Below are 17,867 nucleotides of genomic sequence, written 5' to 3' on the forward strand. Positions count from 1 at the left end.
TCTGAGGATTTAATATTTTCAAATGATTAAAAAAAGAGAGCAGCGGATTTATTATCTTTATATTATCAATGAATTTAAACTTAATCATAAATTATTAATTCATTTCCTTAATGCTTTAAATCGTTCAACTTGTTTACGTATTTTTGTAGGTCCGTTGTACTTTCTTTTCACGGATTATTACTTTTCCGCATTAGTTTTGTAAATTATAGTTTCAACTGGCACCGGGAAGAAAATCGTAAATAAAAATGAGCGAAAAACTAACAACTAGTATGCTGAGTATAGGAATATTAACAGGTAGAAACATACTTGATTTCCCCTCAACAATAGCGATTTTATGTTACACGACTTAATGAGTCTAATGACAATGGTTGGCTGCTTGTTGCCATTGTTGGTTGCTTGACGTCCAGTGGCAAGTATTTCATGCATTTCAGAAAGAGAACAAATTAAAACTAAAAACAAAAGGTAGTTCCTGTCATCTCTTCCGGAATGAAGGTTGTGTGAAATTTGAATTGCCACTGCACGATGTAAGGGTGGTAAACATATAAAAAGGCTTATTGTCCTCCGGGTGTGGGAATTTCTCGCTACATTGAAGACCTGTTGGTGACCTTCTGCTGTTGTTTTTTATTTGGTCGGGTTGTTGTCTCTTTGACACATTCCCCATTTCCATTCTCAATTTTATTATTGTCATGCAAGGTTTTTTACCTTTAAATTTCATGTGTTTTGACATTTCTCGTTATCTCATGTTTTATTCAATGTGCCTGCTTCAGGTTTCCTGTTATTTATGTTCTGTGTTTTGTTTCAGTACTCTTTATTTAATTTCTCATGCATATATATGCTTGTCCCACATTTGATATAAAAGTAAACCAGGGTCTAATTCAAAGTCAGCTCGGATAATGGTTTAAGTTTTAAATTAATTAACTGGTTTCCAATTTATCAATGGCTCTCTTCATTAATTACCAATTGCTACCTTGAATACTATTTTTCAAATTGGATAAAACTATTAATAGCTAGCCATGCTAGCAATGCTAGCAGATGGTAAAAGTTGACCACAGGGTCTCCATGTCCATTACTAATGACTGAATGGTCTCCAAGAACTGCTTAGTAATAACTTTTGGTACTTTTTTCCTTAATATATATGATTTTATTTCTTGTGCTTTGTTATATTTGAAATGATTCTATGTATATATCACAGTCTGCACCAAAAACCTTTACATCAACTAGTCCGGAAACTATCAAAACTTTTCCCTAAATGACTTTATAAAATCTTGTATATTAACTAGTCTGGGTCAGACTGATATCATGCATACCGTTACCATGTAAAGTGTTTATTTTATAACTGATTATAATCATGATAATGGCTCATTGAATTTTTTGTTTGATCATTTAGTTGGATTGCCTCAATTTACCATTTTATGATTCATGTAGAAAGATCATAAGAACATTACTAAGTACTAAGGGAAATAACTGGTAATTTTCTGGAAGATCTGTAACGTAAATGATGTTTTATTGTAAAATGGTTATAAAATCACATTTCCCATTTCCTTTCTCAATTTTATTGTCATATTTTAGTTAGTGACAGTTGTTCAGAAAATAGAGCTGAAGATAGAAGTGGTACCAATCTTTGTCGGCTTATAAGGGAAGAAAATCTGTAAGTGATATCTGAAAGACTTCTATTATCTATATAACATTGTATGATATGTACTTGTATTTCACTGATAACTTCAAAGAGGAAAACTTCCAGACAGAAAAACAAAATCTATAATCTATCCCATAGTGAACTTCAATGGAAACCTTTCAAATTTGATGCATTTCTGAATTAAAATTGAACACTGAACAGTACATCCAAAAGGGACAGGGCATCAGTGGAAAAAAAATCAGTGTAAGGTTACATGACACTTTCTTATACTGATAGGTTCTAAAGCTCTAAATAAAAGTACCCTGATGCAAACTTCTTAACATTGACTTTATAATGTTCAGCTGTAGTAAGCTGGTACATGTATATAGTACACTGGTATATAGTGGTACATGTTCTATAAATTACGATTTTCTTCCAGAATAAATGGATCTGTAGCAGTGAGAGAAATTGTATCTGATGATGCTGATAAAATAAAGGTAAGTTTTAAATACGGTATATCATTATCATATTCTATGTAAAAGAAAATCATATATGAACGTTGCTTGTTTCTGTGTATGCAACATGCTTCTGTAGTAACTCTGTCAGGTATGTCAAAGACAGTAACTGATAAAATGTTTAAATGCATCAAAACTTAAACAGTTTTAAACAGACCTAATTAGAACACCTACTATTGTCAATGGCCATTTTTGAAAGAGGAAGTTACAATCGTAGTTTTAGAACCCAGCAGAAAAAATGTCAACTGTGAACCGAACAATATACTTTATAAAGCAATACAGAACCAAAAAAAAGTCAGAAAAAAAACCCTGATATTAAGAAACTTAAATGCCGGAGTTATAACTACATATGTATATTTACTCTATAATATAGAAATAGATGTAGTATAATATTTAGAATTTTGTTTTGAAGTAATAAATGTTTTGAAATATTATTTGCAGAACAAACTTATGGACTGGTCTGATGTTAAGAAGTTGAATCTGATTTTGACAACTGGTGGAACAGGATTTTCTCAGAGAGATGTCACTCCTGAGGTATAGATTTTTACTCAATGTTAAGTTGCCTTTTTACCTCATACCTCATACTTTCATCCAAATACCCACTGTTTAATCATGTTAAAATTGAACACTGAACAGTACATCCAAAAGGGACAGGGCATCAGTGGAAAAAAAATCAGTGTAAGGTTACATGACACTTTCTTATACTGATAGGTTCTAAAGCAATTCAAAAAAAATTCAAATGTCACTTTTTTTATCAGTGTTTTTAAGTATTAAAAGGAGGATCTGTGAACATTATATTTCATTTAATATGTTATATTTCACTGACTACACTTTCCATTGACACTAGCTGTCAATACCAGTTAAAAGCATCCAATATTTTAATATGTAAATTTTTTTAACTTACAGGCAACTAAAGCTATTCTTGAGAAGGAAGCTATTGGTATTACTATAGCCATGATTACACAGTCCTTACAAGTAACAAAACTTGCCATGCTATCAAGGTAAAGTTAGGACTACCATTACTTATTATTTACTAGCCATTTGCTTACAGATACTGTGGAATCGTTATTGTTCGTTGGATACCAATTATCATGGTATATTGGTACAGGTAACCAACAAATTTAAATGTTCAATGATTACAAAGTTTCTTTCAGGTTGTATGTCAACTTTGCAAAACCATGAACTCACTTATCTACGAAAAGATAAAATTTCCTCAATGGACGAAAATTGTTACAAACAAAAATATATTAATCCACAGTACTATATTGGTATTTTGGTGAATGAATTTGAAAAATTCACCATGAAAGGTGATGTCCTTTTTTGATAAAAAAAATAGTATTCTCGTTTCTAGTGTTTTATTTGCATAGGCCAGAAATATATACCATTTCTCGAAAACAATTTATATTTCAAACTTTGATGCTTTGTCCTCTTCAATAAATTTTGGAAAACTGGATTTTTTTCTATAATAATGACTTTCAGAGTTTCACATTTTGGTCAAGTCTTAAACATTACAAAAGGCTTGAATAAGAAATAAATATTGCATGATTTAAAAAGGCAACCATGTTTAATTTCATTTATTTTTATAATTAGATTCACAAAATTTGGTCCTTTTATAATAATAATTGTCTTGAACAGTCATTATTATTTATCCAACAGACAGAAAAACAGAATATTAAATATTAATTAGAAATCTGAAATGGACAAATCTTGACAAATAAAGGAAAGAATTTTTTCACACTTAAAGAAAATAAAAGATATCTATATAAGCATTCAAAATGTATTATTATACAGTCGACTCTTGTTATCTCAAAGTTAGTTGGACCAGAGAAATATTTTGAGATTCACATAGTTTGACTCAAACAAAAACCGGAAGTTTGACAAACCCAGGGACACAACTCTTGCTTAACTTGGTTAAACTAAAATAATCTGGGTGAATATTGGAAGGGGATCGATATTCTGGTATCAGATCGATGTATTTGTATGTCATGGTCTTTCATTATTATAATAACATTATTTTCACTTATTCTATTGGTTCAGTTACAATTTTTTCCTATGTCGGATCCAATTTTGGAAGCGGATATGGGTAATTTTGGGTTTTGGCAATCAACTTTTTAAAAAATCAGACAGATGACATGGTAAATAAATATAAACACTAGAATTGGAAACCAAAAGATATATGTAAAAGAATGAAAAAACAGAAAATATTTTGTACTGAAACTCAAAATTACTTTTTGACAAATTTTAATGTCAAAATCCAATACAATGTGAGTCTTTGTGACAGCTGGGAACAGTATATCTAACAATAATATGGTCCTTGTGACAGTATAAATTTCTTTATCAGTAATAAATGTTGGTAAAGCAAGTTAGATGCTTTTAAAGTGTAAACATATTACTTCAACATCAATGGGTATTTTTTTTTCAATTTTGATGGGTCAGTTAAAATAGCTGGAAGTTTCTTATTTTACACATATAGTGCACCTGAATGTAAGCAAATCATATGATATGTATGTGGAGTCCTTTCATGTTTGGGACAGAAGAACTAATCAAATGAAATAAAGGGAGAGGTCTAAGGTCACCCTACCCAATCCTGTTTGATAACTTGGAAACAGATGAGATCCCCACCCTTTAACAATATATATTCATGTATGTATAACAAATCAAATGAAATAAAGGGGAAGTCACTGGGGTCCCCCACCCCCTCCTGTTTGAAAACTTGATAACGGTCGAGATCCCCACCCCTAAATCATATATATTCATGTATGGGGCAATATAAAAATCAAATGAAAAATAGGGGTAGTCCCTAGGGTCACCCCCACACCCTCTTGTGTGTGTTTTGAGAACTTGTAAAAGACTGAGATACCAACTCCTTAACCATATTCATTCCTGTTTGTCATTTCAAAAAATTTGAATGACATACAAGGTCAATCTCATAGGCGTCACATATGCATATCACTTTGCCAGACCTAACACCTGTCATTTTATTCCAAACTTAGACATCATGGACTTGGGGTGAAGGTGGGAGTCATTTACATTTACTATGGACAGGTCAGTCGGACCACCATTGTTCCCTGTAGTAGTAAACATTTGTCTGATTTGTGTCTCATAACTTTTGTACTGTAGAACACAAACTCAGTTTTCTTTCCAGGGAATCAATTTCATTCATTCTTTTACAAGCTCGTACTTAAGTCAACTTGAACTACTAACAATCAACTAATACGAACAATTACAATCAACTAGAAGAACTGCAATCATTGTGAATTTGTACCACTGCTGACTCAAGACTCATGACCACGAAAAAGAAATATACTTGATATATACGTTGCTATTGAAAATAATTATGTTTGCCTTGGTTTTTGGTTAACTGCCTACAGTGCTTATAGTGCTTTTTTGATTATAATTTCTTAGGTATAAAACACTAGTGGAAATAGCATGTCATAGATTAATACAGTGGTCAGCGAACAGAAATGTAATTACGCGTTTATAGTCAGATTATTTCTTTGTTTCCATTTAAATCCCAGAGGTCATGTTTTGTCATATGTGTTTTAGTTTGAGAAAGATAATGAATTTTGAATGCTTCTGTTAACCTTGGGACCGTAAATTTAGTTCGACTCAATGGAAATTTCAACCCATCCAATTTCAACTCATCAGGAGTCGAATTACATACATTTATATGGAACAAAGTTAGGGAATGTGTGAAAACTTTGACTTATCGGAAATTTAGAGTTAACCAAGTTCGAGACAAAGAGAGTTATCTATATTTATAACTCATGTAATCAGAACATTCAAGTCATATTAATTTTCAATAATTTAACACTACTGATTGTTACTGAATTACTTTCAGACTTGTATGTGGTAGTCGAGGTCAGAGTCTTATTATAAATCTTCCTGGAAGCGTAAAAGGTTCAGAGGTAAGTATTAGACTTATAAATGTTTTCAACTGTGTTCTGATCATTACCTTTTCTTGGGAGAATTTCTTAGCAGGTGACACTTAGAAGTATCTTTTCATCATCTTAATTGTCAACAATTAATGTTAAGTTTCATATTAGGTCCATTTCAAAATAAACGCTTTTGGTATTTATTGTTGCATTATCAGACATGTATCTCTGTTGTGTGCAGTATATGAGGATTCACCCCTTTAGCCTTTAGTTATTACCATGATTACTTATAGAATGAAATTTTCTCATAAGTTGTTTCTAAAGAAATATTTGATATATACATTTGTGTAATAGGTACATGTTCTGTTTTTGCCCTGGCATATATTCACTTCATTTCATATCAGATAAGTGAACTTTGCTGCAGTAATAATCTTTTCATTTTAAAGTTTATTAGCAAGGACATTATGCATGACCTTATCTTTAATGCAAATGAGTAGATACATGTGTATAAAGTTAATTCACATTTGATTCATACAAAAAAATTCCCAAGACTGAAAATTTTCAAGCTGAAAATCGCAAGGCATTTTTACACCATCTATAGCTTCTTTTTTCCCAAATTGATTCCATTATTAAATGAAAGCACTTGTCTGTCTAATGTTTCTTTTACTTCTTTAAATTTGCTTCCAGGAATGTTTTAGGTTTGCCCTCCCTGGAATAACACATGCTGTTGACCTACTGAAAGACAATTCTTCACAGATAAAAGAAACACATACTCATCTACAAAGTAAAGGTGTTCATCAGGACACAAAACAGTTGAAGGTAGGTTATATAGAACTTTATTGTTATTTCCAGAGAAGCGAGATAAAATACAGGAACTACATTTTTATCTGATCATGCCCCTATTTTGACTTCAAGTTGTAAATCATATTACATTTCGTTTTTGTGTCCCTTTAACTCTAATTTTTATGTCTCAATCTTGTCTACCTGACATCACAAAATCCAGTAATTTCTGAGAATGTCCAGGTAATAAGTTTTTATACTTCCTGTAAATAAATATTGGTGTATATTGGAATCACCATGTCTGTTTGTCTCTCCATCTGTCGTGCATTGTGTCTATCACATAACTTTTGTACCATTGAACATAGGTTTATCAATGTTGGAATGCAGCTTCATCATGGAATTGGATGTGTAATATATAAAAGGCAGGTCACTCTGACTTTGACCCCTATTTAGTAAGGCTTTGTACAATTCATGTCTGGTTCATTATTTTGGTGCATAAAACTTAGAAAACCAAACTTGGTGTACAGTTGCATCTTGTGTGTTATATACCTAAATCGGGTCACTCTGACCTTGACTTTGACCTTTGACCCCTATCATAGTACAATATTGTCAGACTGGTGTCCTGCACATAACTTTTGTATAGTAGGAATAAGGTTGACGGAACGAGGATGAATATTGGATGGGGTGAGTAATATATGAAAGTCAGGTCACTCTTGACCTGTGACATGGATTTGTTTGAAATGAAAACCAGCAAAAATGAAAGCAAATACAATATCTACTAAAATGCAGCTTAATTACAGACAGACACATGTAGAATGTGATGGGTTAAAAATATGTGTGATCCTTCAACCCTCACCTAACCATGGACAGTGGTCTAACAGCACAGCATGATAATGTGTTAAGTTGTATGATCAGTTCATGTTTGTTATCCTGTATGTTCATTTCTATATTTTCACCATGTTTAGGACTGTTAAAGGCCTTAATGCTCTACCTTTTTTTAAGGTTCTGAATCAGTTTTGAAATACTTCAGCTAAAGCTTTTCAAGTAAACAGAACCTCTAATCATAGATTGGGTTCAAATTTGACTTAAATCTTTCTTGTTTGAGCATTATGACTTGTGTAAAAAGTTGCTAATTTTGAGGTTTCTATTGAATTTCCAGGGAATGTCTAATTTGAAATATTAACACACTGTTAGAAACCAGGAGAGCAAGCCCAATTTGAACGAATTTGACCATTTCCATAATTAGAACCCTTAGTTTATGTGAAAAATAGACAAACTTTTAGACTATTAATGTTAAAAAATGATGTTTTAAAAGTATAATCAAACCAAATATATTTTATATCATGACAGTCTTGGAACTATCAAACATATGTCACATTCAAATTCAAAGCATGTTACATTTGTTGTTTAAGAGGTACGCTTTAATCTATGTGGACAAAACAATTTATGTATAGATGCTTAACAAAATTATTTTAGATTTTATCAAATTGTTTGGATGCACTTGTGTTTAGGGTACACTGTATGTGATAAATTGACAAAGCAGAAGGTATAATGATGCCCTTTTTTACTTTTGATTTCAGATGTATAAAAGAAAAAAAATTAACATTACCAATGAAATATTATCACAGGTCAGACATTCCCAACATATTATTTTCTAAGTTTTTAGGATTATAATATTTGAAATTTGTCTTGCATTTTTGTTAGACCATGAGACTCTCCCATTAAATTTTAATAAGAGAAACAGCCTTAACCAAACAGTGTTGATGTAAATAAATACTTTTTTATACCCCTTCTGCAAAGGTAGCTGATACATTTTTCGTATATTTCTGATATGATTTTTTTAGGATACCATATAATTTCCTGCAAATTTGAAATCCCTGAAAAGCCCTTAGTGAATCTGCTTCTCAAAGAAAAAAAATCACAATTTTCATATAAAGGTTTTGGTTGTACTTTGAGAATCTTTCTTTATTATATGCATTTGTATACACTAAAAAAAAAAAAGAGCATGAGTATAAAATGGGTAGTGAGGGTCATTAAACTCCTCTAATAAAGTAGGGAGCAATAGATCACATTTAAAATGTATCTCAGCACTGGATATGTCATGACATTTTTATTTAATAGCAATGATCATCATAGTTTTGATAGGATTGATTGATTTGACAATTATTTTTTTAAATTTAAGTGACCAAATAATTTTTTTTTTTACCTCACCTCTTTGTTTCTGAGATTACTGTAAAAATAGCCAATCATTGAATTTTGAATAAAGTGCATTTCTGAATGATGATTTTACTAGATATTTACAAATTTGAAGTTTGCTCAAAACTATGAGAAATTCAGAATGTATCAACAATTTTTTTTTCACAATGTGTCTTATATGGGTGTAAATTTGATTCAGTTAACCAGAGTTATAACACCTTTTTTTTAATATCGTTAATTTTTAATCAATGAAAATAAGACAAGACAAATAAATCATAACACTGTCCATCATCTGACACACAATATATTTATATTACTGTGGGTGTTTACTAAACGGTCATATTAAAATCATTTAAAGATACTATAATGTAAGGTTTTACTCATTGTTTAAAAGGCAGCTGTACAGTGACCTATGTTGTTAACATCCATTTACATTTACCTGGTGAACAATCATCCACTACTGATCTTTTTGTATGATGAGTTTAATGAAGTCCCTACTAATGAACTTTGATCAGGTAATTTTTCAAAAGCCAATAATTGACTGAGAATGATGAAGCACATGTCATTTGAATTTTGATGGATAAGGAATTGTTAAATTGTAAAAGAGAAAGAGATAATGGTGTAAATAGTCATATATAATTTGTAACAACCTTTAAGCTAAGAACAATCAAACGACTACTATATAACAATTATCAAATTTGCTTCAGATAGCCCATGTAATTGTGGAGGTAAAGTTAATGTTTCTTAGTTCAGTGATTGTTGTTGTTAGTGTTGAAAATGATTTACTAATGTTAATAGTTTCTTTATGTTGAATTTTAAGTTAGAATGTTAAGCTGTTGCCCGTACTTGACATTTAATTTTGTCTATTGACATTTTCAAGATCATGGAATGGTTGTCATTTTCTTTAGTTATTCATAATGGAATAAAGAAAAGTAAAAATGTCTTAAAGCAGATGGTAAACGAGAGGTTGTCTGTGCAAATCAATTAGGTGTTGATCTCATTACTGTAGTGATAATTCCTAGGAAGTTATTTTAAAAAAAGTCAACAAATTATCAAGAAAAAGATATTGCTTGGCCTCATCAATATATTAGACTTAATAATACAGCATTTATTCAGATTAAATAAACAGTAACAACAAAATAACAGAACTCAGAGAAAGTGAAGTCCTGAATCAAATGCCAAAATCAAAAGCTCAAACACTTCAAATGTATGGAAAACACCTGTCATATTCCTGTGACTTGTAAAGTAGAGCTTTGAGGTTGAGAACACATATAACCGGAAACCAATATAAGAAACCAATATAAGAATCATTTGTTGCTTGTGTAAGTTCTATGCTTCTAAACTATTGTTGAAGAAATTTTTATCGTGTCAAAGGTGTTTGGAATGGAATTTCTTCTGTAAAAATGATGTTGATTGATGAATGTCAGTCATACCTACTTGACTCTTGAGACTTGACTTTATCTGTTAATGTGTACATCAGACTCATTGTCTACCACCTTCTCAATTAGCAGATATTAATGTGAATCTAATGTTGAGCGATGCTACATATTACTTAATTAAATATCTATCACCACTTATTGTTCCCCTGATCTTTCTCCTATTTACATTTACCCCTTATTTTTAGTCTCTGACTTGTTAAAGTATAAAAATCACAATCCATCATTTAACCTTGTTGTCATCTTCATTATAACACTTTTTTGTCTGCTTCTTGTTCTGATATATAGCTAGGTCATTCAAATAAGCCCTATAATAAATCCTGAATAAACTCTTATGCTTTTATTGCAGGTATTTCCAAAGCGTTCAATATATTAGCTTATACCCATTGAATGATTGACCAAGAGAAACATATATTTATCACATTATTATGATTCAGATTTGATGTTAATTATCAGTTTAGAAGTCTTTGAAAAATCTGTATGCCCTGTCAACAATAGTAAGGGGTATAATGCTTTCTGGTCTTTGGGTCCGTTTTTTGTTGAATCTGTGATAAAAAAATGTATATGCTTGTTATATTATGTAATAGCCAGTAACATATTCAGTATCATATTAGAGCTAGTATTTGTAGAAGGGACTATTAGGACTATTCCATCAAGAAATCTACCAGCTTATTAGAAAAATTACATACTTATGTCCACCTCCATGCCTCAATGGAAGACTAAATTTGATTTGAAATTATACACACAGCTCTTACAATCATGCCACTTGTGATTTCTAACACTTTGATTTGTATTGCTGTCAGTAGGGCATTATTTTGCAACATGCAAACTAAAACAAATTAAAAAGATACCTGTTAGATAAAATCTTTAAAATTTAATAACTGTGTAAAGTGGACCGTTAACACAAGACTGTTTTATTAAGTTGACTGTTTATACACCGCTATTTAAGGTTTTAATGACTTGTAGTCCTCTAGTCTAATAACTGTACATACAACATAGTGAACTCTGAATCACATGAACAGACTGTTCAACTAGTCTGAAGTTGAGTCTCCTAGTCTTGAACCATCTTCTTCATCCAAGGATTATGATAAAGTCCCCTCCTCTCGGGCTGGGGAAGATGGCTTTGGACTAGAACATGTCAGTTTTGTCCTGAGTTTGATTACACTCTTGGGTAAATACCATTTAATCATCCAAGACACTTTAATTGTTATTTAAGAGAGTGTAAAGAATAAAATTGAAAAATAAAAATAATATCAAGAAGTTTCGTGTTAGCGTCTTTTTTAAATGGTATTTCACTATTAAATTAATTTCTAATTTAATCAGGAAAAGCGGCATTTGGACATTGCCAGCAGTGTCTTACAGAAATACTCAAAACAATTTCCTAAACCACGGAAGAAAAAGTCAAAACATCAGAGAAAGTTTATCGGAGTTATGGTAAGGCACAGCTTGAAGGAAAATGAGAGAATTCAAGCAAATTTTGATGACTGCAATCATAGAAACATTGTTGAACAACACATTGTTGACCAACCCACTGTTGAACAACCCACTGTTGAACAAACTTACCCTGAGGAAGAGCAGAATATGAACTCTCAGATATATGAGGCAGTGAAAATTTCATCACCTCCAAAAACGAACTTTGAAAGGGAAAATTCTATAGATTTTGTAAACACAGAGTCTTTAGATCTACCTGAAATTGAAAATATACCTAGCGTTGAAGAAGCTGAAATACAGTTGATACAAAAAATGTATTGTGATCAAGTCAATAAACAAAGTGGATTTTCAAATTCTGCTGATATTTCAAACCAAAGTGAACAACATCCACATTTAGTTTTAAATGGATTAGTGATGGATATTAATAATTTGAATCAAACATCTAATCATATTGAATCAAATGAATCAGTAGTCAGTCATTTGAATCAGTTATCCAATCAGATTGTTTTGGATGAATCGATGATTGTTAGTAATGTGGTTCAGCCTTCTTCGAACCTGACCATTTTGAATGAATCAGTTATTGATGGAAACAATATGAATCATTTGTCGACCAATCAAAACATTTTGAATGATTCAATGATTATCCATGATGCACAAGGGATTCCATCAATAGAAATCCAACAGAAGCACTTGTCATGGAGTAATGGAATTGAAAGTATGGGTAATTCTGATAGCATTTTATATATTGATGAAATATTAGATGAAAATGTCAATAATATAGATGATAATGCAGATGATAATGCAGATGGAAATAGTAATGACGATTTAGTATGTCAAGAGTCTGTTGGTGTTCAGGCTGATTTAAGTGATAGTAATGAAATGGTTCATTATTCTGAATCAGAAGATGAAAACCCTGTTAAAAAAGATATTAGTATTTATGACATGGATTCAGACTCATTAACAGACAAAATTACTCTTCCAAAGTCATACAGGAAAATGGGAGAATTTAAATTGAAGTCTGTTCCGTCAAGACCTTTTAGTTCATTTAGCACAGCTAAAAATCAACAGGGTGCATTTAAAAGGAATGAACAGCATGGTATTATCAAAACAACTGAACAAGATGGTGTTTTTAAAAAGCCATTGAATAATACAAAACTATCAAAACGAAAGGGTTGTGTTGAAACTGTTAAATGTGAGGTGGGCAAAGGTATTCATAAGTTTTTTGCTAAACATCATAAAATAAGAGGGATTTACTTAAACAAAGGAAAGAGACATGTTAAAAAGGATCTTGTTGTTTTAAAAAGGCAGGATTCAGCTGTAGACCAGGGAAGCTGGAAAAGAGGAAATTTTATACATGATAGAAATAGGTTGGACGATTATTTTGAGTTGACAGAAGAAGGACAAAGGAAAAGAACAATGTTAGATAAAAAGATGATACGTGATGAGTATGTCGTGAACTGGTACTTATTTTGTCCTGGTCATGGAAACTGTAAACGAAACTGTGGTGGTTATGGCAAATGCATCCAAGGTATGTACAAAATATTTATATTTATCATTTATCACATAAAATGTTGTCAAACACCTCTTGATTACTCTGAAGTTGCCTGAACAGAAATACTGCATATCTGGTCTGAGACTTAGAATGATTCAAAGTAAAAAAATTTCAGTCTGTGTTTAAGGAGAAAACTAGCTGCGCACCTGATCTGATAATTAGCGGAATTTCTTTTACCTCGTGCATGCAATGATTTGCATGAGAGCAGTAAGATAGACATACAAAAATAAAAAGGGAAAAAGAAACATTGAGAGGTATTGTGTGGTTTGTGACAGGTGTTGTTTAGTTCGTGACAGATTGGGATAAGACATTTATGTTGTATGTAAGACAAAAAAGAGTTATCTATCTTTGAATGATTCATCTTATCATGAGTTTTTTTTTCTTCTTGAAAGAAGAATGCAACCATTTTATACATATTTTATTTTTAGTTTAAGTTTCAAAAATTTGATACAAAAAATTAAAATTAGTAGACCATTCTCTGAATGATTCTGAATAGGCTTGTGAGAGTCAGGCTTGTTAGTGATGAAACTGGAGGCTATATATAATCTCCCCACTGGTATATTACAAGCAAATATATCTCCATCTACCGAGAGATACCAAAAAAAAATTATTTTATTTTGAATATTTTTGCTGTGGTAATGTTCTAGGAACTAAAGACAATATCAAAACTTTTAGCTGATGATATAGGTGAAGTTAGGAAAACTTACCTTAGGCTACACAAATTTGATTCGAAGTTATCCAGAGAAAACTTTAAAAAATATGGGGCTAGCAAGCAATATATGCAAAGAAAACGTCAATGCTAAAATATAATTTCAAGGAAATACCAATTTTGGACAGGCATGCAGACCAAACATTTGCGGAGGTGGTAATTGCTAGGTCAATATAGTAATCATCTAGTACTAACATCAAACGATGATCATACATTTTTTTAAATAAAAATCATTTTGTCTTTCTAGCTTTCTGGTTTAGTTATTAAACTCAATGGGTTTGATTTACACAGTCCTTAAAATTGCTATCAAAATTAAAAGAAAACATTTTTTAATGAATAAATAATCATAATGGTTTTTGAAAGTTTTTGTTTGTTTTTCAAAATTTATATGGTGTTTGCATCTTTTTTTAAAGAGGGAAAATTAAGTGACCATTTTTTACTTGATGTTGCAAGTAATACTAGAATCTCTAGTACATGGAAAATACCTTCTTACATGTCTAAATATAAATGAAATTTTTGGTATCCTTTTAAGACATCTTAGGGGACAAAGCAGAGACTATTTCTTTAAGCTGTACTGGTTCCTGTGTTTTGATTTCAGTTTGTTTCGTTTAAATTTGTTTTGTCTTTCCTCATGGTCTGTACTTAAAAAACTTTTTTTTCAAGAGGGATCACCATGGTCTTTGTTTAAAAAATCTTTTTGACAGGATGCTTGCACTGTGGTAGGATATATTGATACTCTGTCAAAAGAGACTAGCTAAAAGGAGAAAGATCAATTTACAACCAGTACAATTTGAGGAAAACATTTTTTATACACAACAATATTATTATCATGGTAAAACAGTTACTTTTTCCCTAAATTGCAGGCTTAGTAGCTTAATTTCCCTTTTTCAGTTGTTCTCAATTGACTGAGAACCAGAATGTCTTATGACAGAGATGGTAACCTGTCAAAAATATTATATACTCCCTAGTCAAAAGTCTGTAACATAAAAATAGTTGATTCATACCAGAGGCAGATTTAGGAGGGGGTGGGGGCTTTTCTGGAAAAATTTGATTGCTTATATAGGGAATCACTGAAGCATGACCAGAGCCCTCTTAAGTGGTCAACGTACCCCCACTTATGAAAATTTCTGGATCAGCCACTGCATACAATAAAACCATTGATTCCTATACAAAACAATTAACAAATCTGTTAGACAGCAACCAACCACAACACTCTCCTGTGTTATGTTACTATCACTATTTTATAAGTACTATTTTATGATGCTGTAGTTTTCTAACAATATAATTATACAAAAATATTTATTATCTTTATTTTTTCAAGACAAGAAAATTCCATTACCAATGTTTAAGCAACAACTTATCAAAGAAGCAAATTAGTAAATTAGGTTTATTTGTTTAACATTAAAATAGAATTATGAAGTTGATTTTGCAGGCTTTATTAATTTAGTGAATGCACCAGTTCCAGGATAAATTCTCAAAGTATTAGAGCAAAAGATCATGCTTACACCACATGGCTTATTTCTTCAGTTATCAACGTAAAATTTAGTAGTTTCTGACTGTATCATTTTAAACTGTTTATTTTATTTTTTTTAAGCTATAATAAAGATTATATACATGTGCATCTTTAAACAATAAAAGATTCATGAAATGCATAACATATAGCATATTGGAAAATACCTCTGATGTTTTAAATACTCTGTGTCAAATTTAATCAACTTTGTAGAATCTTTAGAAATGTTCAGCTTCTATCTTCTTTTCTAGTAATCTAAAAATTACGCTGAAGAACAAGAAAATATTAGTAATATCAGATTAAAATGTAATTCGTAAGATTAAGTTAATTATACAAGCCCTAGAGTAAACGGATAACATTGCACATATTGATTCTTTCCCCGTTTAGAATTCCTTAGATACTGAAAAGTTCTGACAATATTTAAAAGGGGATGAATTCATAATCTCCGTAGATGTAATAAAGTATTTCATGATCAATTGACTTTAGCAAATTTAAGTAAATTATCTTTAAATGTCGTTTCATAACAGTGCTATGTTTGTCATAAATTTTCTGCTAGGGTAGCAAATGTATTTTTGTTTTAATTGGGAATTTAATATTTAGATTTTGAAAGGCTACATTAATGTGTGGTGTTTGTGGAGCCTTTAAAGATATAATCAGATTGTCTTTGCAGCACCAAAAAATGAAGTGGTACAGGGTTAAGTTTTTCCAAATTAAAATGAAACGCAAGGAACGTCATGTGATATACCAATCACAGATCATTTGCTCAATACTCCAAATGAGGAACAAAATCAGTATATGTCTTTTCTAAATTTAATTTGCTTACTATTTCAATTGCCAGATAAATCATTTATAAAAAAACATAAGATGCCTATTTTTTGTTTCTTCAGAAATAATTAGAAAGCAAAATGAAAGAAAGCCTTGATGACCAATCCCAGTTTGAACAACAATCTTGGATGCATATATAATTGCCATTTCTTACATTCTAATATAATTTAATAAAACTTTACCACAATCATCAATGGGGTATCTAGGTAAAAAATCTGCCCATCACCTTGTCTCTCTACTGACATTTCCAACATGGCTAGAAATAGGACATAGGGGGTAAAATGTCTGTTATCTTGGTTGCATCAACATAAAAGTTTATTCAAAGGCTGATTATGATTTTAGGTAAACTGTTAAATACTTATGCCAAGTTAAATTTTGAACCAGATTAAGTAGTTCATTAAACATGGAAATGATATATTAATGCAGGAAGGGCATGATGCCTAATGGACACATATTTTTGTTAAAAGATAATGTTAAAGATATAAATGAAAAGGAAATGTTAAGAATACTTGTATGTCTAATTACACCTTATGTAAGAAAGCTAGATTTTGATTGGTTGATACCCAGTGTATTTTTCGCATATTCTGATATTTTTTCCACTGCCAGTGAATTTGCCTCAAGTTCCATGGTATTTGACATTTGAGTTATTCCTTTTTTACCCTCTCGAGTATCTTCCCGTCATTTTATTTTAGGATATACAGTAACAAACAAAACAAGCTAGCCTGTATTAGTACATGTACAATTCCTGCAGTTCTATGATGATATCCTCTTATCCTCAAAATTATGCATACACATATTAATGAATTACAGCTTTTAAGTAGAAAAAAATTATCTTCACCTATACAGATGGTTTTAATCCAAGTCAATTCGGTGTAATTAAACAGATACATCATGTTATGGAGGGGAATTTGCAAAAAATACCAGTCTTGGCACTGAATTTCCCTCAACTAGCGGCTCGGGAAATTTTACAGTCCCTTGACTGGTATATTTTGCAAATACCTCTCCATAACATGATATATCTGTTCAAAATACAATGAATATGCAACCAAAATGATACAAAATACTGCAAACCATCTTAAAGCTTGAAAAGCAAGCTTTCTCTAACATGATGAGATTGTATCTTTGTATTATATGAGGTATAGGTATTGATACCGTTTTCTAAACAAATAAAATCTGAATGGTTGTTATTTTTAGCATGGGCCTGTGTGCAGTCTGGGTCGAATTCAGCAGGAAGAGAATGATTTACACTTAAAAAAAGTGACTTCAAACATGTCAAATTTTAGAAGTTTCACAGGTTTTGAGTTAACCTTCAAATTTGTTAATTTCTCAAATTTCAGACGGCCAATTAAGTTTTGCATGTTCCATTTGAATAAATGGCAGAAAATGTTAGAGTGTCAGCCAAATGAGAATTTCTGCATTCTTT

At 31.2% G+C, this 17,867-nt stretch overlaps 1 protein-coding gene across 4 annotated transcripts in view; it reads left to right on the forward strand.

The window, feature by feature from the left end:
- The first annotated feature begins 174 nt into the window (after positions 1-174).
- Positions 175-17,867, forward strand: part of LOC134712149 (gephyrin-like) — a 93,927-nt gene continuing 76,234 nt past the window's right edge. Inside the window, exons 1-9 of one of the 4 annotated variants that reach the window (XM_063573343.1) lie at positions 175-294; positions 1,570-1,648; positions 2,055-2,112; positions 2,572-2,664; positions 3,037-3,131; positions 5,972-6,038; positions 6,693-6,824; positions 9,689-9,709; positions 11,741-13,376. In XM_063573343.1, the coding sequence (XP_063429413.1) occupies positions 246-294; positions 1,570-1,648; positions 2,055-2,112; positions 2,572-2,664; positions 3,037-3,131; positions 5,972-6,038; positions 6,693-6,824; positions 9,689-9,709; positions 11,741-13,376 (2,230 nt within the window). In that variant the 5' untranslated portion in view covers positions 175-245. The remainder of the gene's footprint in view (positions 295-1,569; positions 1,649-2,054; positions 2,113-2,571; positions 2,665-3,036; positions 3,132-5,971; positions 6,039-6,692; positions 6,825-9,688; positions 9,710-11,740; positions 13,377-17,867) is intronic. The other 3 variants (XM_063573345.1, XM_063573344.1, XM_063573346.1) reach the window with 3 other exon arrangements.

The sequence above is a fragment of the Mytilus trossulus genome, chromosome 3 (genome assembly GCF_036588685.1).
Source record: "Mytilus trossulus isolate FHL-02 chromosome 3, PNRI_Mtr1.1.1.hap1, whole genome shotgun sequence".
NCBI lineage: Eukaryota > Metazoa > Mollusca > Bivalvia > Mytilida > Mytilidae > Mytilus > Mytilus trossulus.